The following is a 24369-nucleotide window of genomic DNA, read 5'->3' on the forward strand; positions in this document are numbered from 1 at the left end:
TTTTCTCAGACATCTCCATAAAAAACATTACTGTGATCATTGTACTTGTTGCTATAACACTGAACATTCTGTTGTAATCGAATGTTAATATTTATGTTTCCCTTGCTTGCTTTTAAACAGGCTCTTTCACTGTGGATATCATCTTTTTCATACTTAAATACCAATAAAAGAGTAATAAAAATTAAATATAAGTTGTATTTTAGATAAATATTTATGAAATGAAGAAATAGCTTTTCAAAATTAATATCCCAGATAGAAAAAGAGACATGTTAAGAATTTTAACAAATACCTGAGATTTATAAAAATGGGCATTAGATAAAATTAATTAAATGTACTTGAATACTATATGGATTTCCAAAGACTTCCCCACCCACCCCACCCTTCTCAACTTACTGTAAAAATCTAATTGTCAAACGTTGGGAGTGCTCTCTTTCTCTATCCTATATAAATTTAACCCAGACTGCTGTAGCTGAGATTTTGGAATCTTTCTATGTATGTCAGTAGGAGTTGGAGAAGGAACAAGAAAAGGAGCCTCTTACCCCAAAAGCAGTTTGGAGGTGGCCCAGAGGAAGAAACTTAGTAATTTAGCTGAGGAAATGACGAGAAGGAAATTGTTTTGTGTCCCTGGAACCATGTGGAATTCCAAGATAAGAAAAACAGTTGCTAATTTGAGTATAAAAGCAGGAAACATGATACACTTGTTTCCTTTTATGCAAACACAAGTATATGAGGGGTTGTGTGAAAATTATTTTTCTCTTGCCGAACCACAAAGACATAGAATCAAAGTGCTTCTTTTGGACATACTGGCTTTTCTTTCTTTCTTTTTTTCTTCTGTCTCTTCTATTTCTTGTGGATATTATGGCTAATAACACAACAAGTTTAGGGAGTCCATGGCCAGAAAACTTTTGGGGTAAGATATTTTCTTTAACTGTTCTTAATTTAAAGTTAGGATGCAGAAATTGTACTGCAAAATTTACTAAAACATTGAAAATCTCTGAGACATTTTGTTTACCATAAACTGATTAAGTTTTCATAGATTTATTAAAATAAGTGTATTCGTGTAAAATGTCTTGAAAGTGGGTTACGAAGACTTTCAAGAAGAATCTGGGCAACAAGCATAGATTTTGGCTGGTGTTACAAAATATAAATAGAAAATAATGAGAATAAACATGAGAAAAAATAAAAGATAGAAGTAATTGTTTAGAATATGACAATGTGGATTTTGTTGGAAAAATAAGTTTTGTTCTAAAGTTATAAATTGATATCCTATTTAATGAAATCAAGAGTTGTTACAGAGGCTATTTTAACTTAAATTGTTAATGTTATACTCCTTAATTTCCAAAGTGAATCAAAATAACAAAATCTATACTTCAAGAGTGTAATGACAGTTAAAATAAGGAATCTTATGAAGTTAGAGGACGAAAAAAAATTAGTAGAAAAGATTCACTGGATATAACATCACATAAAACGTTAAAAGGAAACCTACCATAGGAAAACAGAAACAGTATAAAAGTATTTTTAGGCTGAGTTCAGACACAACTGCTAGTTAGTTAGTCATCAATAGCGGGGTAGAGCTAAAGTTGAAATAACCAGTTCTTCTAGGCTAAAGAAGGCAAGGGCTAGTGAAGAAGAGCCGGGATGTAAAACTGGCAAGTATTTTTGGATTCAGGGAAATTTTAAAAATTAAAGAGGCTATTTCAGTTAAATTCAGGGAAAAAAAAATTTAACGGAGACAATAGTTTCTGAAGAGATCAAAAGCCCTATTTATTGGTCCAGAATGAGTTTCTAATCTTCTCAGAGCACGATTTCATACTTTCGTGATTTGTGGAGATGCTTTGTAAACTATCAGTGAAAATAAGTAGCAGTGATGACCATCCCTAACAACCTCACCTAACTGTTCACCATCCTACAAACGTGCATGAAGGGAATTCATTCATTCATTCTTCTTCTTCTTTTTTTTTTTTTTTTTTTAAACCATAAACCCTTTATGTTTGCTTCAGGCCTGGAAAGGAGAGATATTAGTGAACATCCTAATCTAATTATTAAAAAATAATAAGAAGAAAGTAAATTATGTTTGCATATTGTAAAGGATGGCTTTGATAATAAGTAATTCCAGGTAGACACCAACACACAATAAGCCTTAGAATTATGGAAGTCTTAATTATATATATTTGTTACAATATTGCTTGCTGTCCCCATTTATAGAGAAAGTGAATGCACTAAACACACTGAACATAGCTAGAGTGTGTTTGCACTAAATTCATCATTACAAAAATTGCTATACAAATTATTCAAAAGTAGAGTAGTTCTTTCCATAAAAATTAATATGTAAAAGCCAATTCTATTTTTTTTCAGGCCATTTGAAGTTAAATTTCAGGCTTACTTATGTAAAAGAAATCATTAGCCACTGACTAAAATGTAGTTAGTAATCATAAAATAAATATGAATTAATAAAAGAATGCTTAATTGAAGCCTATTTACCAATCCTAAAAATACTGATTTTTGTTTTAAGTGCAGAAATTTGTGCTTGAGAAGGAACTTACTGTTCCAAAGATAGTTACTAGTGTTTCTTGTCTTAGTATGTGAATACAATGGAAAATAGATGGAAATAATGAAAACCAGGAAGGGGAGTGTTCATTGATAAGCATTAACAAAACCAATACAAATATGTTGAGCAGATACATTAGGAATGATTTGGGGAAAGTATGTGAAAAATCACATTATTTCTTCTAGGATAAAAAATATTAAGTTTAAAATGTAAAAATCTAAATGTAAATATACTAAATGTAGAAATTTCCTAAGATATAAATGTTGACCTTTTAAGTTTTTATTTCTTTTTTGTAACTAAATTAACATCTATTTTGATCATTGACTCCACAAATATATTATTTTGAAAATCTTATAAAATACAGTATAATGTGTTGTCTATTGCCTCCAAAGACAATTGTCTGCTTGACAATTTGACATTTCGAATTTAGAGAATAAAGATAGAATAGTTGAGAAAAGCAAAACTTATGCATTGAATCATATGAATTTCTCAAACTTAACACACTTAAGATGTATAAAAGTTGTTTTCCAGATATCATTTTTTGGTTTACTGTAATGAATGTTGAAAAATAAGATAATGATACCAGGATATTACCAATAATAATAGCTTGCATTTCATTACTATACTGCAAGCATTATAGTAATCAGTGCAAGATGGAGCAAAAAAATTGGCTTGAGCCTGACAACACAGCTGAAGACCACCTTGTGTTTCTCACTTTTTCTTTCTGTAATGCATTTCCCTTCTCTATGAACATTCCCCACCAAAGCAGCAGGAACTAGAACCTGTAAAAGTTTGCTGGATCCTGCCTTCATAAAACAGTAGACACAGATCCTTAAACTTGGTTATCTTTTTGGTACTTACCATCATAAAGAAGACATAGTTTGGGTTGTGTTTCCTGCCTTACCATGCATTTTTTTTCTTTTGGCTGGTACCATGGAAAATTGGGGGAATTACTGGTTCAGGAGCTTGTATTTATTCACCTCATTTAATCCTTACGTAAACTATAATGTCTGGCTTCAAGAAGATCACACTCTTGGGGGAGATTATGTCTCCATACATACGCAAATATATGCCTATATTCTTATGGAGTAACGCTAGACAATACATGGGGGAAAGGCAATGATTGTTGAGTTTTTTTTTTTTTTAAATGGCCAAAATGGTCCCCAAATTTTTCTTTCTTAGGAAAAAAAATGAGGCTTTACCTGTTCCTATAAGTCAGATAAGGTTCAAAGAAAGATAATCCTCAGAAGGACATTTTAGTCATTCATTCTCCCTTTGTTAACTTATTAATGCATTGACTCAATCCAATTTATTAGTTTACTCAGAAACACTGCCTGACCATCCACTAAGTATAAGTCAATGGGTTAAGTGTGAGTGATACAAATAAGGCATAGTTGGACAATTTCAGGGAGTTCAGGAGAAATATTATCAGCCAACATGCAGAAGCAAAAATACACAAGCCACATTTGTGGAGATGAATGGTTTGAGGCAGATTTGTGCAAAGTTTTGAATGTCAGTGTAAAAGTTTGACCTCATTTAAATAATAATTTTCGATTTTATGACTTCAGCTCTCCCTGTTTTCCTCTTCCTTAAGACTTTTCTCTGAGATTGGAAAGGGCACAGGGTGGGAAAGGGCACTGAGATTGGAAAGGGACTTTTCTCTGAGATTGGAAAGGGCACAAAGTATATGGGAGTTATATACTTATAGAGGGTATTGGAAGGAAAGTCTTTGATTCTTGATCAAGTTCTGATCTCTGCTGACATCTACTGATGCGTATTTCTCATCTTTTTTTAAAACATTGCCCTTTCTCTCCTCTCCGCTACTGAGGGCTCTTACATAAAATCTGGCTCATGGTCTATGCAACATTTGTTAATGGATAGTTTCTCCTTTCTTTATGTCCCCTCTGGTCTACTGCCTTTCATTCAGGTACTTTTCCATCTGTCTCAGTGGTACAGAACAATATTGAATGCTCTTCCATAATCCTAGAGTTGTGAAAGGCTTTTGAGGTGAAGCTGTTTATCAGATGCCCTAGGCCCAGATATACCAATATCTTCCATCCTCACTTCTACTTTGCCCCTTAGACACCCAGGGTTCTCAGAGGGGCCAGTCATCTTCCCCATTTGGCCTAGGAAACTGAGAATAGATACCACCTTCTCTGAGATTCCCTTAATCAATCTATAATTCATCCCAGAGAGAGATGGAGTGATGATTCCTTCTCCAAAACCCTTACTAGTCACTAGGTCTTCTTTTCTCTCCAAAACCTCTCCTTTTTGCACTGCTTTTGATAACTGACTTATTATGCCCTGAATGTTTGTGTCATTACCCTCATCACCTTCAAATTCATATGTTGAAGCTGTGATGCCCAGGACAATGGATGGTAGTAGAAGATGGGATCTTTGGGCGGTAATTAGGTTTAGATTAGGTCATAAGGGTGGGGGGCTACATGATACATTTAGTGGCCGAAGAAAAGCAAGTGAGATTGCCCTCTCTCCCAATCTTTGGGAGCATACATTGAGGAAAGGTCAAGTGATGACACAGCAGGAAGAAGAGGGTAGCCTGTGAGCTAGGAAGCTCTCACCAGCCCCTGGTCATGCTGGCATCTTGGTCTTGGACTTCCTAGCCCCCAGAATGATGAGAAACATGTGTCTGTTGTTTAAGTTATGCAGACTATGGTATGCTGTATGGCAGCTCATGTTGACAAGTACATGACTCATAGACTCTGGTTTATTTTTCCCAATACTGTTCGTTAAGGTAAAAAATATACGTTTGAGTCCTTTAGACTCTTAGCATTTTGAAACTCCAATAAACAAACAAAGCATAACACTCATATTTCTCAAAATATCTAGCGATTAGAGTAAAACAACTGGTTTTCAAGATTTTTATCTGTTTTCATCTATTCTATATATTTAGTCCAGTTAGAAATTCTAAGCATCAACTTTTTGTTTTCCTATGCATGCTAGCTAACAGTACTAATCCTTTCCAAGGTAATCGAAGAGATGAAAGGTTGTGAATTGATTTATTGAGTAGTCAAGTGTCAAGGGAGAGAAAACCTTGTTAGTAGCTGAAAATTCTTTTTTTTTTAAAGATTTTATTTATTTATTCATGATAGTCACACACAGAGAGAGAGAGAGGCAGAGACACAGGCAGAGGGAGAAGCAGGTTCCATGCAAGGAGCCCGACGTGGGATTCGATCCTGGGTCTCCAGGATCGCGCCCTGGGCCAAAGGCAGGCACTAAACCGCTGCGCCACCCAGGGATCCCAGTAGCTGAAAATTCTATTCCTCAGACTGTAAAAGTATGGCTTTTAGGAGTCTAACCCCTACAGATGGGAGTAGGGAGTTTCCAGAGAAACTGGGGACAGAGTAAACTTATAGACTAGACATACAAATCCCAATGATGTCCTCTATATTATCTGCTAAATAACAAACAAATACTATTGTGTTTCTTTTTTTTTTTTTTTTACTATTGAATTCCAAATGCATATCTTTAATTTGTAGTTTTAAAACTTTGGGCCTGTATGCATTCTTGCATATTACCAACCTACCAATTATTTCTCTTAACTCATTACCTAGAAAGCTTGAAAAACAAGTGTTTATAAATGCTTGTCTTTAAACCTGCTGCATCTGAATTATGCAGAAATATTTGAAAATACATCTCTCACTGGGCTCTGTGATTAGAGATAAGATTCAATAAGTATAAGCCTAGAGGTCTATAACCTTTAATAGGACCCTGACCTTAGAACTCCTGTATCTACATTCAAGAGAGAAATTTGCCTATAATAACCTTTTCTTGTGATAGCCTGGTCACATTTTGGTATCAGTGTTATTTATGCAGATCTCATAAAACAAGTTAGGAAGTGTTTCCTATTTTTCTATTACCTGGAAAAACATGTACAAGATTGGCATTGTTTTTCATTTAAATGCTTTAGAAAATTTACCAGTGTAATTATCTATAGCATTTTTAATAGGAAACTTTTAAATGACAGAACCACTGTCTTTAACAATAGGGGATCATTCAGATTTTCTATTGATTCTTCTAATAATTATGGAAATTTGTGTTTTCTAAAATTTTTCCCACTTAAATTTCTAAATATGTTGCTTTACAGTTGTTCAGGATATTCTTTCATATGTTTTTCTAATATTTTATTATGAAAATGTTCAAATTTAGAGAAACATGTAAAGGATTTTTATAGTTTATACCCATATATCTACCAGTTAAGTTCCATCACTGACATTTTTACAATACTTATTTTATTCACCAATCTATTAGCTTACATTTCAAAGCAGATTGAGGACATCAGTGTACCTCCTCTTAATTAAATTACTTCAGCATGTATATCATTAATCAGAATTCAATATTTTTTGTTTTTTTTTCTTTTAGCATCAGATTTACCTACAATGAAATGTGTAAAATAAATAATAATGGAGTGCACAGACCATAACTCATCATATGTTGAATTTTGGCAAACATGTACACACCTGAAAAACTCAAACACCAATCACAGTAAATATTATCACCAACCCCAAAAGTTCTCTAATTTCACATGCCAGTCATTTCTATCTACACCATCCCCAGAGGAAACCATTATTATTTTTTTTCTAGAACAGATTAGCTTTGCTAGTTCTAGAACTTCATATAAATAAAATCATACAGTATTTACTCTTTTGGCTATTAAGAATAAAACTGTGGCAGATATTCTTCTGAAAGTCTCTTGTTAATATGTTTTTTCATTATTCCTTTGTATATTCTAGTCACGAGTCACTTGTCAGATATATATTTGTAAATGTTTTCTACCTGCCTGTGGTTTGCTTATTTTTTTACCTGTCTTTTGCTGAGCAGGTTTAAAAATTTTCAAGTCTAATCTATTCACCTTGATATCACCTATGTACTGTGTGTTTTTATTTTAAATGAATTGAAAGAAAATAGTCTTTTATGTTTACACTGATACTATTTCTGATGTTTTTTTATTTATTCCTCAAGATCTAAGTCTTTTATCTGGTATTATTCCCCATCAATCTAAAGATTTCCTTGAGCAAAGCTTTTAATGTAGATCTTCTGGTGATGAATTTTTCTCCTACACCTGAAAGATTCTTTATTTCACTATTATTCTTAAAGGATAATTTTCAGGATATGCAATTCTGGGTCAATTGGTTTTTAAATTACTTTGAAATATGATTGTATCTTCCTGGAGATTAGTAGTTATTCAAATAATTAGTTTTTCTGAGTGTACTATGTCATTATTACATTGTTATTTTTATTTGGCTAATTTCAGTTTATCATTGATCTTTAGCTGTTTGATTATGATGTGCCTATACATGGTTCTTTATGTATTTCCTGCTTGGTATTTCTGAGACTCTTGAATCTGTAAATTAATTTCTTTCACTCATTTTGAAAAATTTCAGCATTATTTCTTCAAATAATTTTTAGTTCCATTCTCTCTTTCCTTTGCTTCTGGTACTATGTGTATGTGTAATTACACATATATTAAATATTTTTATACTGTTTCATAATTCCCCAAGGCTCTGTTCCCGTCCACCAATTATTATTTTTTCTGTTTTTCAAATTGGATAATTACATTAATTTATCTTTAAGTTTACTCTTTTCACTGTCATCTTTTTAAAAAAGATTTTATTTGTTTTGAGAGAGAGAGAGAGAGCATGTGAGCACAAGCAGTGGGAGGGGCAGAGAGAGACAGAGAGTCTCAAGGAGACTTCCCACTGAGCACAAAGCCCAATGTGGTATTCAATCTCATGACCCTGAGATCATGACCCAAGCCAAAATCAATAGTCGGACACCTGACCAACTGAGCCACCCAGGTACCCCTGTTTTCACTGTCATCTTAAATTCAATATTAGATTCATTGAGTGAATTTTTTTAGATATTCTCTTTAGTTCCATTTGGTTCTTTATTAGAGTTTGTATTTTCTGTTGATATTTCCCACTTTTCATTCATTATGAACACTTCATATCATTGAACATAAATATACAAGTTTAAAATTTTCTCTCTCTCTCTCTGTCTCTCATGAAATAAATAAATAAAATCTTAAAAAAAAAGAATTCAAATTTTATCTGCTAAGTTCAACATCTGGTCATCTTAGGCTATGTCTTTGTCGACTAACTTTTCTCCTGAGAATGGGTCATACTTTCCTGTTTCCACATATGTCAAAGTACTTTTATGTATCACGGACATTTTAAAGGGTCCTTTGGATTCTGCTATATTACCTTGAAGAGTTTTTTTTTTTTTCCAGTTTGTTCTCACAGGCAAATAACTGTAGAACTCAAACCACAAAAACCTGTAAAGCCTGTCTCATGGAAGGCAATTCAGGTCTCAGTTTAGTTCAGTTGACTTATTTATTTCCTCTAGCTGTGCTATTTGAAACATGCAATGTAGTTCTGGAGTTGGCCATAGATACAGGAAGTGTTTATCAATAAATAATATCAAGTGTAGATCCTCCTCTTGGCATTCTCTTTTCTACAATTTCTCTCTCACATTTAAGTGGCTCTGATTACCACAATTTCTGTCCTCTGTTTCTCTAGACTGGAAATACTGTAGGTTCTCAATTGGTATTTTACCTGCCCACATAATTCAGACTGAAACTGTCCTCAGGCTAGAAGTTTTGAAAACTAGAAAATTCACCTACTGCTTGCTTTTCTTGTCATTTATTCAGTGCCTTTAGGTAGGATTTTTTGAGGCGGAGAGCAGTGTTGTTTCCAGTGCTTAGTCCTAGTACCTGGAAGGGTGAGTCCACAAAAGCTAACTTGGAATCCTATCTTCATGTTTTCACTGCCTAGATAATCTGTTCTAATGCCATCTTTTTAATTTTTGATACTCTCTCTCCCTCCTTCTTCCCTTCCCACTTCCCATCTTGGTCATTCCCATCAATAGTTAATCAACTTTTTATTAGATTTTCTTTTTCATGGAAACCACATTTGGTTTTGGTAATTCTACCTCTTTGTTTCTTTCTTTTTTTCTTTTTGTTTATGTCATTACATTCCACTTTTTAAAAACTTATTTACTCTATTCCATTTTACTTGTGTTCGATTTAGTTTTTTTTTATGCTAGTTTCTTGATATGGAAGCTTATATCATTGGTTTTTCAGCTTTTGTCTTTTTAAATGTATGCCTCTACAGCTACACATTTTCCTCTAAACACAGTTTTAGGTGCATTTTAAGTGTTTTGATATTTCATATTTCTAATATAATTTAGTTAAAATATCTTCTAACTTTAATCAAGTATTTTTGATTATTTTTATATGTTCCTATTCTTGAAATTTTTCAACTTGTTAAATATTTTAACATATTAATTCATTGTTTTAATATTTGTGCCTGATAACTGTAATATGTTGATAACTTATAGTTATTTTTCTATGATATATTTGTTCTCTTGGTTTTTGCTCATCTGATCTTGTCACTTGGAATAATTGTAATGTATTATTTGTGCTCAATATTGTTTTGGGCATTGTAGAAACAATTTAAGACTCTGAGTAAGGTTATCTTTTTCTAGAAAGGATTAATTTTTCTTCTGGAGTTAGTTGGGGTCATTTCATCTTAATCTAATCTGATCTGATGTGTACCTACATTTCTATCTTTGTGAGGTCTGCTCTTCTGTTTGCTCTTACTGTTAGGGAATAGGCCTTCAAGGGCCCTACTAAGTGTCTGGGATATTCCCAGAGTCCATCTTCCTTGGTAGTTCTTAACTCCAATTTTTGTTTCCAAGACTACTTAAATTGCACAGAATTCTACTCAGATTTTTTGCCTCTCTTTAAAGATTATTGTCAAGTGAGATTTTTTTTCTCCTGTACTTTGTTATTTTGAGGTAGCAGTCTTGGCAGGTCTTTGATGGCTTCAAACAGATTTTTTTAAAATATTTTTAATTTTTATTTTTTAATTATTCTCAGTGTTTTCTTTTTTTTTCTCAGTGTTTTTCTATGGGCTAATTCATCACATACAAAAAAAATAAGGTATGCTACCCTCTTCCTTTCAAACTTACTTTATACTCTAGCAATATTGTTAACTAAGTATATTCAGTATATGGCTTATGCTCTATGCCCTTAGTCAAAACTATGTACAAATCTCCCAGGCTCTTGTTTATTTGAGCCATAGCCATGCACAGAAGACACTTCAAATCTCATTTCTTTCATCAAGCTTTTTATTTATTTTCTTTCTCTTTTTTTTAAGATTTTGTTTGTTTATTTGAGAGAGAGAGAGAGAGAGCAAGAGCATGAACAGGTGAGGGGCAGAGGGAGATGGAGAAGCAGACTCCCTGCTGAGCAGGGAGCCCAATGCAGGGCTCAATCCTGGCACCCCAGGATCAAGACCCAAGCCAAAGGCTGACACTCAACTAACTGAGCTACCCAGATGCCCCTCATCAAGCTTTTTCCAACCATTCTAGATAAAGTTATCTTTCATTTCTAATGACACTTATATAGCCTAAACACTTACACATCTTATTTACTGTTAAAAATAGTACAAATTAATGAGTCTAGTTTCCGTTACTCTGGAAGGAAAAGGAAAACCAAGGGTGTCGGTTAGGCATTAGAAGTGGGACAAGATGAAATTTTCAATAGGGTGATCAGGGTAGGCCTAAATAAGAAAGTGATATATGAGTGAAAACCTGAAGTTAGCCATGGGATAGCTAGGGAAAGAATTTCAGGAATAGGCTACAACTCATGCAAATCCCTAAGTCAGGAGCATATCCAGTGTGTTTAAGAAATGGTGGGATGGAGCTAAGACAGAGGAAGAGTAAAAATGAGCATAGATAATTGGGAACAGGTCAAGTTGGAACTTTAAGAACACTTTTAGGAATTTGCTTTTGCTCTGGGAGAAGTAGAGAGGTTAGATCTGACTTACATTTTCAGAGGTTCAGTCTGGCTACTGTATTGAGATTAGAGTGTTGTTGGGGAGTGGCAAAAGCAGGAAGACCAGGTAGAGGGTCTGAATACTTCAGCTCATAGGTAGGGGTCACTTGGACTAGGGAGGCAGCAGAGTAGATAGGAAAAGTTGAATTCTGCACATATTGTAGAAAAAAAACCAAATGGGATTTTCTGGCAGATAAGCTACACATAGAAAATATTTACTCTTTGTTTACTTTATTATAACTAGTCGAGTTTTCTGTGCCCTAGATGTTATTCTCTCCAAAAATATCTTTGTCAAATTCTTATTGCATGAACCATCCTCCTATGTACTTCAGGGTACTAAGAACAGAATAGCTTGCTTTGGCATTAGCTGAGCTTCTGATTCTTATAATTGCAAAGGATTCTATGAATTGATTCATGTTCCATTATGTTGACACTGATAAAATCGCTTTTCAGATATTGGAACAGTTTAACAAAAGGCCACTAGATGGTGACCTCTACTAAATTTTAATACTATGAAGCGTTGATTAGATGTACGGAAAACCAGATTCAATATTAGAATCTTCAAATTGAAAGACACATAGTGGCCATTATTATTAGGTGGAGGAGTCAAATGATTTGGGTAGGTTATACAACTATTAGTAGAAATAGTTATTATTCATTGAGGATTTATGTACCAACCCCTTGTTAGTTGTACAGACACACATTATAAATCATGATAAGGATACCTAATTTATACGCTTTACCTTATTGTTGTTAGAATTTGTTCCTTTTGCCTTCAAAGGGAGATCTGCATTTTTAAGTATAATCATTTGGTCTCAAAAGTTGCATCATATTTTATTATATAAAGTAAAATTACAGCACATTTTTCCTCCCCTAAGATTGTTGATAAATAAAAACGCAAACTGTCCTTTAAAAAGAACTACCTGTGCCAATGTATTTTTTTGGGACAATTTTAAAATAGTGCATCTAAAAAAAAGTCTTCCAAAATTTCTTATAAAAAATCTGTCACAATGAAATTATATATATGAAAATTTAAAGATGTATGGCCAATAGATTCTGTTTCATTATATATTTTCTGGTTTCTAGTTTGATTCAGAAAAATCATTAACTACAGTTAAATAAAACTCCTGTAAAACTTCCATCACTATGGAAGATGATTCTGGAACAAGCTATACTATAATTATGGCTCAAAACAAAACTACAAAACTTACAGTTTCCTGTAAAACTTCCATCACTATGGAAGATGATTCTGGAACAAGCTATACTATAATTATGGCTCGAATAGATAAAGGGTATTAAAGAGGACACCTACCTTGATGAGGACCGAGAAATGTACAGAACTGTTAAATCTTTATATTGTACATCTGAAACGAATATATCATTGTATGTTAATTAAATCTGAATAAAAAAATTTTAAAAAATATAAATACATTTCTTTCTAACTGCTTTTCTTCATTTGTACATTTGTTTTTGCATTCTTGATTTAAGGGAGCTTAACAAGATAGATAATAAGCTTTTTACCAAAGAAAATTAAGTAAATCCATATCAAAAGCAGTATGCTTTTTTAATGTCATTTTTATAACTTCTTTAAGCTCCATGTTATCTTACTTTATATTCATTCAAAATGTAACTAGTTTGTTACTAATGTATATATATTATTCTCATGATTCTCATGTATAAATGTATTATTTAATCTTTTTCAGATATCTCTATAACCATATGTAGTCTTCTGTTTATAATAGAAATATGGTATTTTGAGTCATTATTAACTATTCTGCCTAAATTTCAGGCACATATGAAAGCTCCATGTCAAATATTATATTTAATATTATAATATCAAAAATATTATAGAAATATTATAAAGCCATAAATAATAGTCATTTAATATAGATTTGTCAAACTGCTGTCCTAGAAATATTGTTCTAGTTTTAGTGCCACCAAAATAATCTTTTTACCCACAAAACTGAAATTTTTCATATAAGAAGATTTTGATTATTGAACATATTTTTTACCAACTGATCTACTCGAGTTTGGATGTTACCCTTGTTTTCTTTCTTTCTTTCTTTCTTTCTTTCTTTCTTTCTTTCTTTCTTTCTTCTTTCTTTCTTTCTTTCTTCCTTTCTTTCTTTCTTTCTTCTTTCTTTCTTTTCTTTCTTTTTTTTTTCAAAAATATTTTTATTTATTTATTCATGAGAGACTCAGAGAGAGAGGCAGAGATACAGGCAGAGGGAGAAGCAGGTTCCATGCAGGGAGCCCAACATGGGACTCAATCCCAGAACCTTGGGATCACAACCTAAGCCAAGGGCAGATGTTCAACCACTGAGCCACCCAGATATCCCTGTTACCCTTTTTTTCTTATATCAGAATGATATATTTTGGAAATCAAACAATCATCTGGCACATAAATCCATTTCTTACTCCATATATTTTGGTTGACTTTGCTAATTTTCTTAATCAATTTCATAGACAAAATATCATTTTCCCTTAACTCTATATTTTAAGTTTCTGATTTTTTTTCTTGAAATTGAACCTCGTGCTATTTTTCAATACAAATAAACCATTGGAAACATTTTATTTGTCAGGATAGACAGCAATAGAGAGGCTCAAAGGGTACAAACATGACCATGCCTAAGAACCCCTGAATATATCACCCATTGTCTGATTATATTCTGAGCTGTTTAGAATCCTCAATCAGATGATAGTGCCTGCATGGGCTTATTCAGAAAGGCAGGGGCATATACTCTTGCAAATTTGAGTATTTGTCTTCTCAGTGTACATCATACATGAGTAAAAGCATAGTCCCCTGACAGTGCTAGCTGTCATTATTCAATTATTAAAATAAACCAAGGATTAGTTCTACTACATAAACCTCAGACACTGTTTCAATATCAATAAAATAAGGATTCTAAGCCAAAGCATTTTTAAGAGTTGGTTTTAGCTGAAATCCCTTATCTATAATTCTATATCTGAAGTTGTTAATATTTAAAATTCTCCAGTAGAGGCTGTTGATCCAGGAGACTATATGTATAGAATGCATAATACTGCTTTAGCACAATTTCCCCAAGTATTTCTGTTTGTAACAGGCTACCAAATTGGGGGTGGCTCAGTCAGCTAAGCAGCTAACTTCTGGCTCAGGTCATGATCTCAGGGTCCTGGGATCAAGCCCCATGTTGGGCTTCCTGCTCAGTGAGAAGTTGGCTTATCCTTCTGTCCCTGTCCCCTGCTCATGCTCTCTCTCTCATAAATAAATAAATAAATAAATAAATAAATAAATAAATAAATAAATCTTTTTTAAAAATCTGGTATTAAATTGGTAATTTTTGTGAATTTTACATTATTCACTTTCATTTTAGATTAACTTTTCTTACAACACACCTAAGAAATAAACTGTTTCCCTTATAAGGTTACTTGAGAATCAAGTGATATGATATATAAAAAAACAGTGCCTGCAACCTATAAACTAAATTAATTTAATTAGAAACATACTATAGTGTTTTACAAAATAATGAAATAAAAAATAAAGTTGCATTTTTTTAATAAGTCATATTTCCCAAAATGTCAAAAGCTTCCTAAAGCTTTAGTGATAACTTTCTGGGGTAGAGTAACAGAACTTCAAATTTAGAAGGAACTTGTAGTTCACCTACTAGGTCTCTACCTGATGCACTGTTTTCCTATTCAAAACTACAACATCTAGATGAACAGGAGTACATCTTTCATTCATTATTCTAAACAAGAAGACAGCATTTCTGAGTGATTTTGTTCAGATTCTTTGATTAAAGTGTTTCTCATAATTAACTCATGGATTCTCTGGAGTATAAATTATAAATAAACTTGTCTAGGGATGACTGATCTCTCTAATAACATATAATAATAAATTATTCAATTTATATGCAATACATCTCACCAAAACAAAGATTGCCAAAAACACTCTGAAATAAGGAAAAAATAGCATTTTTTTTAAACCAAAGTACCAAATTCAGTAAACTGCCTGGACTTATTTGAAAAGACAAAAGACTTAGTTCTATGAAGTTTTTTTTTTTTTAATTTCTTATTTTATTTTATTTATTTATGATAGGCACACAGTGAGAGAGAGAGAGAGAGAGAGAGGCAGAGACACAGGCAGAGGGAGAAGCAGGCTCCATGCACCGGGAGCCCGACGTGGGATTCGATCCCGGGTCTCCAGGATCGCGCCCTGGGCCAAAGGCAGGCGCTAAACCACTGTGCCACCCAGGGATCCCCTCTATGAAGTTTTTGAATTGTTTATAGTTTTTATTTATTTTCTAGAGCAATTAAAACATTTTTTAGGGAAGTAGAGAATTTATACAGCCATTACAAGTGACCAAAACTTAAAGGAAATTTAATGTTAATGATTATGATACAAATAAACATTTGAGCAAATCTATCGTCTCATAAACTTACATAAAAGAGTAAAGTGAGCATGACACTTAACCTTTCCTAAAACATTATGACTTAATCTGATTATTAAGTTACTGCCAGTGGGATACTTGGGTGGCTCAGTGGTTGAGCATCTGCCTTTGGCTCAGGCTGTGATCTCGGGATCCAGGATCCAGTCCCACATTCGGCTCCCTGCAAACAGCCTGCTTCTTCCTCTGTCTGTGTCTCTGCATCTCTCTGTGTTGCTCATGAGTAAATAAATAAATCTTAAAAAAAAAAATTATTGCTAGAATATAACATTATAATTGAGATCTTAGGAACAAAAGCTCCACTCCCCCCATGTCTTATTTCTACTATATTATAAGGTATCATACTTTGGAATAATTTTTAGATTTTTTTTGACTTTGTGTGTCTCTCATGATCAAGTTTTTTCTTTCCTATTTTTACTATTGCTTCCCAGACTAAGTCATTACTATTGTTGCATATCTGAATCATGGCAGGCATGTCCAGGCTCGTTTCGTTATCTTCCCTGCTCTGGGCCTTGGTCTATTTCATTCATCACTACTAGCTCTATATGCTGTCCTTCCTATTAGGTCACTTTGTTCAAGCCTCTTTTTTGCTCTCTCTTGTTCATGATAGAGACTGAACCTTTCTCAAGGGGCACTTGTAACTTTCCATCATCTGACCTCAATCTACTCAGGGCAAAGTAGCCAATGGCTTCTTCATTGCCAGGCTTAAAGGACATTTTTCTTACCTTAATTGAAGTCTTATAGAATGTAAACTCCACCAGGGCTAAGGTCTTTTTCTTCATTGTTGCCTATAAACTTAGCATTACTAGGTTTCTAGTGGGTGCTTTATACATTAAACAAATGAATAGATTGTGTCTCTGGGGCAAATTAATCCTTCTTTGTTTCCTTGTTTTTTTTCTGCCACCTGTTAAACTGAGTTTCCTGGAAGCCTATTTTCAACTCCCTTGTACAAACAGTCTTACTTTTAGTCAAAGCGCTTTCTTTCCATGGATGGCTGCAAGTCTCTTGTAGCATGGAGATTCCAAATGCTGCTTCTTTTTAAGTTCCATATTTATGTAATCTCGATTCCAAATGAGTACCTCAGGGGCACTCAGTTCTGCATCTTCCTAATATCAACTTCCCCTAGTTCCAGTCTTGCCTTTCTCCCCAGTTTGGATGAATAATAAGAGTATCCACCCTTGCCTGTTCATGCCAGAATCCCAGGACTCATTCTAGTTTCCTTCTTTCCTCCATGTAGCAAGGTGTGGCATTTTGATTGGTGGATTTTTATTTTTGGAGGATGGAGGTGGGGAGGAATTATATCCTTTTGTTTTTAATTTTTTTTTTGTCTTGAAAGATCTTAAATTTTCCCTTCCCTCTTCCCTCTTCTCTTCCTCATTGTCTGGTGTCCAAAAAGCACCTCTCCTCTTTCTTTCTTTTCTGTTTTTTTTTTTCTTTTCTGTTTTTAACAGCTTGCTTGAGATATAATTTGCATCTCATAATTCCTCCACTTGAAGGGTACAATTAAATGGTTTTGTTATAGACACGGAGTTATGTGACCATCACATCATCTAATTTGAGAATACTTTGCCCTTCAAAAAGAAACCTGTGACCATTAGCAATCCCTCCCATTCCTTTCCATCCTGCCCATCAGCCCTAGGCAATAACTAATCTGCTTGCTAACTCCATAGTTTTCCCCATCCTGGACATTTCCTGTAAATGGAATCCTATAAGATGAGATCTTTTGACCACACAATTTACTCTCTTCTTCCTCAGGGAAAAATTACTTCCCAAGCCTGCCTCCTCACATTCCTGCCTGCATGTGTTAAGACCCTTTACAATAGTCGGTGCCCTCAGAGAACAGGATACCTTTTCATTATTTTCACACTTTTTCTGGAATTATCCTTCATCTCCAAGACTTGAGGTAGAAGGTTGGGAATGTATTGGTATCTGTTTTACTTTCTAGGTACCTTGAAATTTACATGTTCTCTGTTTTCTGAGGCATGGGTTTTGCATAGTTTTATTTGTGCATCTTGTTTTCTATTGGTTTTTGGAAGAAATGTTGAGAAATCCTGATTTAGATGGCTTGCCAGTGCTGTGGCAACCCAGAATTAGTGTAACTTCCTTTTTAGTTTCCAAACATTTGGGGCACTAATAGTTAATTTTGAATGTTACTATATAATCGATAGGTCTGATTTTAGTTTCTGACTATATTTATTATTTATTTGCTTTTTTCAGATAAAGCCTAAATCTCTGAAATCTCTGTCTCAAGAGGTTACATTTTAAGGCTATGAGTCAATATTATTTTTATGAGACACATTTTGGAAGAACAATACTTGGTCTAGCAGAGCTGTTCTAAATTGCCTTGTAATTTAGAAGTCATCTTCCTATTATAAAGAATTTACTGTTTAGATTTAATATAAACCGCTGTTTTAGAGGATTTTAATAGAAGTATTTGTGAAGGTATTTGTGAAAGTAGAACAAAACATTGTCTTGACAAAGGAGATAAATGTAACAACATTAGGTGGAAGAACACTAAATATATCCTGAAATTAAAGAACAATAATTATTCTTATGTATCTGTTAGCATTGGTTTATTTTGCTATTTCTGCATTATAGATTTTCTATGTATTATCATAGAGTACAACAATAAACTGAAAAAAAAACCTTAGTAATCATAAAATCTAACTCTTTCATTTAAAAAATAACGAGTCCAAACAGATTTCTAAAGATCACACAAAATGTTAGGAATAAAGCTGAGTTGAGAATGCTGCACTGGTCAGCTTTTTCTGTTTAACAATCCACCCCAAAACATAGCAGCTTAAAAATACCATTTATTTAGCTTATAATTCTGTGGATCAGGAGTCTGGGCTGGGATCAGCTTAATAGATTTTTTTTTTTTTTTTTTTTTTTTTGCTGCCTTCCCTCTTGTGTCACAATCAGTTAGGTTGATGAACATCTGAATTATCTAGGATGACGCCATTCATGTGTTTGGAGGTAGCAGGCTCTTGGTCAGAGCAATAGGGGTAACTGGTCCAAACTCCTCATCCAGTAGGATGCATTTGTTCAGAGGCTAGTGGTTACAGGGCTTTTGGGAGCAGCAGAGGTAAAAGCTCAGAGATCTCTTAAAGTTTAGGCTTCATTTGGCACAGCTTCATTTCCATCCCATCTTTTTGGTCAAAGCCAGGTGTGAAGCCACCCCAGTTTTGAGGGTTGGGAAATAGACTGTATGTCTCAATGGGAGGAACCTCAAAGCCCTTCTCTTGTTTTCAAAATCTCCAAACCCCGCTTAGCTAATTTCCAGTCCATGGCCCTCTCAGTACAGAATCCCTAGATGAGCAATTAGATAAGATAGCCTACGTTTTTACTTAGCCTTAACTAATCTTTGTTTATGAAACTTAGGAGTCTATCCAAAAAGTGGTACTTGAAATGAATCTTGAAGAATAGGTTTTTCTGATAGAGATTTAAAAATTTGTCCAGATATAAAGAAAAATAGGTTTAAAAAAAATCACAGAGCTTCAGAGAAGAAGACAAGCTTTGGGATAGTGCGAAGGTCAACATGACTCATGGGTTAGATTACGGAGTGGAAGGCGGGGAAATGTGGTGGGTGATAAGGCTGGAGAGTCTTCTAATATCCAGCGTGTCTTTACATCCAGGGCAAGGGCTCTGCTATGCAGCTTTATTCAAAAATATGTTTTCAATTCACAAGAAGCAATAAGGTAGAATTTCCATTTTGGGAAAACAACTCCCCTACCCCCTGAACAGGAAATCCGAACAAATACAAGTTCTGTGAATTGATACTGATGCATAGCAGAAATTCTATGGATTCAGAGGATAAAAATTTCATTATCACAATGAGGGGCATGATAGCAGCATGAACTGGAACCAGTGGTCCAGGAGCTCAGGAAATAGAAGATAAATCAGTCAGCCCACCAAACGGTTCTAGCTCAGCATTTCCTATCTCAAAATGAGCACAGGAAGTGAGACATCATGAAGCCTGCAGGTGGGAGACATCACTGGGGTTGATGAAAGCAGACAGAGGAAAAAGCACAGTCAATTTGACTGCAAAATCCTTTATCAATTTCTGGCACATTATTACTGCTGTAGCTCAAAAGGAAATAATCTTTGGACTATATTTGCAATCTTGTAAAAATTTATGAACTAAAGAATGGCCTTTAAAAAGAAAGATTATTTTTATTCTTTTTCTTTAAAGGGAGAAAATAGTATAAGCAACAGGAAATGCTACAGCTAAAAATGCCGTTTTATATTCTTTGGCTCTAATAAATGGAAGCACAACAGCTGATATTCAGATGCATCTAGCACTTTTATTTCCCTGACACAAAATCTGTCTCAGTTGATCATGTATTCCATAGTTACTATTTGGACTCTGTCCTGTGTTTTTTAACTGAACACCTATTTACAAATTAGGTTACCTATTTGATTTTTGTTTGCTTGTTTCAGAGGATGTTATAACGTCCTTCACAGTGTCCATTGCAATCGTGCTTGTAATTGGAGGATTTATCTGGGCTCTGTTTGTTTGCTTGTCTCGAAGAAGAGCCAGTGCCCCCATCTCACAGTGGAGCTCCAGCCGGCGATCCAGGTCTTCTTATAACCATGGCCTCAGCAGAACTGGATTTTACCGCCACAGTGGCTGTGAACGGCGGAGCAACCTCAGCCTGGCCAGCCTCACCTTCCAGCGACAAGCTTCCCTGGAACAAGCAAATTCCTTTCCAAGAAAATCAAGCTTCAGGGCTTCCACTTTCCATCCCTTCCTGCAAAGTCCACCACTTCCCGTGGAAACTGACAGTCAGCTGGTGACTCTGCCCTCTTCCAGTACACTTCCCGCCATCACCTCGCACAACCTGGGCCGTCCAGATTTCCACTGGTCCAGCAACAGCCTGCGAGTGGGCTTTTCCACACCGCCCCCACCTGCCTATGAATCAATTATAAAGGCATTCCCAGATTCCTGAGTAGGGTGCTTTTGGTTTAAATTTGTTTCTTCCTTTTACTGAAATAGAATTACAAATAGGCTAACTGGAATTTTGAGGGCATGGCCCAAACAGCTAATGAGTTTCCAAGCTGAGTTATGCTCAAGTAGTTGGACATGACAGTGTAAAACACATTTCTTTGAATACATTTTTTCCTTCCTTGTGTCTCACAAAATAGTAATATTTTCCAATTAGTTGTCTATTTATGTATTTTGTACTCAACGTGAAGGTTATTAAAGACAGTGATTCTTATCTAAGACTCAGCTGTGATACAATATATATATATTAGACTAAAATTAAAACTTTAGATATTCGTGGTTTACAATACTCATTCACTGTCCAATGTGACTAGAAAGGGGAAAAAAATCACTATGTCACTTTTTAAAAACAAAACAAAAACTATCTTAAGGAAACTTAATTTTACTTTCTTCGGAATGATGTGAATTGTTTTATAATCCTGAATTTTTAATGGATTATATAAGCACAAAAATGACAGAACAGAGATTTCAAAGTTCCTTGAAGGCATTCATTTATGAGAGGAGTCAGAACCAAGGAAAGGAAGGGAACTTCTGTGGGTGTTATAGAACACTTCAGTTTTACCACTTATTTTTCCCCCAGACTTTGTGTCTTTTCTGAGAATAGTTATCTACACCACTGAGGCAAAATCCGTAAGTTTCCTGAAACACTGAACTCTTCTTCACTGTTGTAGTTATGTTGTTAGAAAAACAGCAATAGCAAATCCAATTCATTGACCTAACAATACACTTTAACACTGAGCTTACATTTTCCTAAAGGATACATTTTATTTCATAGATCTAAATCTAGCAACCAGGAAACACTTTATCTAGGGACCTTCTCTTGGAACTCACAAACAACTAGGGGTCAGTAGTGAGAGAGTTTGTCATGAAATAAATGTTATAACCATGAATAATTCTCCTTCCTGGATCAGCTCATCAGGCATCATCCTTTGTTTGCTTTCCTACGAATTTCAATCTCAGATTCTATGAAGAGTCTTTGTATAATGATGAAACCATGTCATATGGTCCTGGTGCAATCACTTAAGGAGTCTGCTTCCACAAAGAGCCACCCCTGTAAAGAAAGGTACATTCCCAAATATGGGTACCAGAGGGCTTCAGTGGCCAAATGCCCATGGCTGCCCTTTTTCATTTAAGGACACGAGTTCACTGGAGTATTATTCAAAAGTCCTGTGGTTCATATCTGATATAGTAACTATTTAGCTTATGTTGCTGTTTATTTGTTTCTCTGAACATTGTAATTTTAGTGAAGAAAAAAATGTACTCTCATTTTAGCTTCTGCAATGCAGCGCTCACAGCAAATAGTATCTGAAGATGGTTCAAGAATGTAATAATATCTACATATAGTAAGAGATTCTGTATAGCATTTTCTTTAATATTTTTATTAGCATTTATCTTCCACTGTTCTTCAAGGACAATTATTCTTAATGATGTCTATAGATCAATGCTCTCTAATGTAATATACCAGAAAGAAAGAAGAGGGAGGGAGGGAGGAAGGAAGTGAGGAAGAAGGAAAGAGAAGAAGAAAGAAAGAAAGAAAAAAAATCTCACAGGATAACCAATTTATTATCAGTTGGTTTTCAACAAATTTAGCAATTGTCATATAACCATGTAAGATTACAGAAGAGCATTAACTTAGTAACAAGGTTATCTTTTGCTTGTATGTCATCCTTAATATTTAATATGAGAAGTGAGGAAAGTGTATAGTTTTTAATCTAGAATTTATATTGGGAATAAAAATTGCTTGGTATCTCTCAAATTAGGAAAATAGAAGCAGAAGTCCTCTGGTGAATTTAACCATCTGGCGGAATTGTTAACACTTCTCTCTCCAAGTTATGGAACAATCAAAATGAATATCTTATAAATACTGTGCAATGTATGAAATGTGAAATTAAAGCAAAAACGAAGGACTTTTTAAGTCGATCTGTTTAATTTGAAATGTTCAGTTGATTATGAAATAAAATTAAACTGATGTCAATTTTGATTCAGTGTATTAAGTAACCATACTTACATTTACATTTACATTTAACCATACTTACATGGTTACATTTTAACCCAATCTAGACCATTCTTTATCTGCTCTTGAGACACAAACATTATTTTATATAAAAATATGTAACTAAAAACAATGACATTATAAATAAATGGAACAAGATATTTCAATTAATAATGCATATAGAAAATGACTACTTTTTTGTTCAAAACATTAATTTAGATTCTTACTTCACTGAACATGTAATTCCAGAATTATTTATTTAACTTTTTTTAGAGAATAAGCTTTTTCCTGAGATACGGTTGACATGTAACATTATATTCGTTTTAGGTATAACAGTATAATGATTCAATATAAGTATATTTTGCAAAATGATCACCACAAGTATAGTTAACATCCATTACCACACATAGTTACAAATTCTTTTTTCTTGTGATGAAAACTTTTAAGATCTACTCTCGTAATTTTCAAAGATACAATTCAGTATTATCAGCTCTAGTCACCATACTGTACATTACATCCTCAGAACATATTTATTTATTTATAAAATATTTTATTTATTTATTCATGAAAGACACAGAGAGAGAAAGGCAGAGACGTAGGCAGAGGGAGAAGCAGGCTCCAGACAGGGAGCCTGATGTGGGACTTGATCCTGAGACAGCAGATGACACCCTGAGCCAGGGGCAGGTGCTAAACCACTGAGCCACCCAGGCGTCCCACATATTTATTTTATAACTGGAAGTTTGTATCTTTTGACCACCACCCATTTCACTATACCCCCACCTCTGGCAACCACCAATGTGCTCTCTGTACCTATTAGTTTAAATAAACATTTTAAATAAAGACAATTTTAAAACGAGGAATTCAAAATGTTTAGCCAATCTATGAAACAGAAAAGGATCACTTTTTAAGAGCCAAAGGGATGGAATAAATTAACAAACTTATTCAAAGTTTAAAAGCAAGGAGAAGAAAAGAGAAAGGAAAAGGAGAAAAGGTAAAAGAAGAGATCCACCATAAATATAACAAACAAGTGACCAGTATCTTCAAGTTATAGTTAGCTCATACAAATGGATATGGAAAGCATTCAATTCTAAACTGATAAAGGAGTAAAGGACCAAAAACGATTATTCATCAAGAAAGTTTAGTTGATTAACCAGTATATGGTGAACTGGGCAGTATTACTACTAAGAAATTGCATTTGTATATTTAAACAATATTCTAGTCTTTTTGTCTATCATCTTAGCCGATCATTTTTAAAAGAATGGATCTCCTCACTGTTGACAAATATTCTAAGAGTGGTTGTCTCACACATTTCTGGTGGCAAGGTAAATTGGGAATACCCTTTTCAAAGACAGTCTGGTAAAATGTACCTAAAGGCTTGCACCAGACAGATCATGATGTCTCACAGTGTCTGCTGGGTACATAATTTCCTTTGAGAAAGATGGCAGTGGGCTTGTAGGGACACCAATCTTGCTATACTGGCCACGGATGACTGAATGAGAACATCTCATAGCAGATGGTGAGTAACTAAGCAAATTAGATCTT

At 34.2% G+C, this 24369-nt stretch overlaps 1 protein-coding gene across 1 annotated transcript; it reads left to right on the forward strand.

Moving 5' to 3' along the window:
- The first annotated feature begins 744 nt into the window (after positions 1 to 744).
- Positions 745 to 22815, forward strand: MYCT1 (MYC target 1). Its single transcript, XM_041746575.1, has 2 exons — positions 745 to 910; positions 20270 to 22815. The coding sequence occupies exons 1-2, from the start codon at positions 859 to 861 to the stop codon at positions 20776 to 20778; spliced, it is 561 nt and encodes a 186-aa protein (XP_041602509.1). The 5' UTR covers positions 745 to 858; the 3' UTR covers positions 20779 to 22815.
- The last annotated feature ends 1554 nt before the right edge of the window (positions 22816 to 24369 follow it).

Source organism: Vulpes lagopus, chromosome 2 (genome assembly GCF_018345385.1).
Source record: "Vulpes lagopus strain Blue_001 chromosome 2, ASM1834538v1, whole genome shotgun sequence".
NCBI lineage: Eukaryota > Metazoa > Chordata > Mammalia > Carnivora > Canidae > Vulpes > Vulpes lagopus.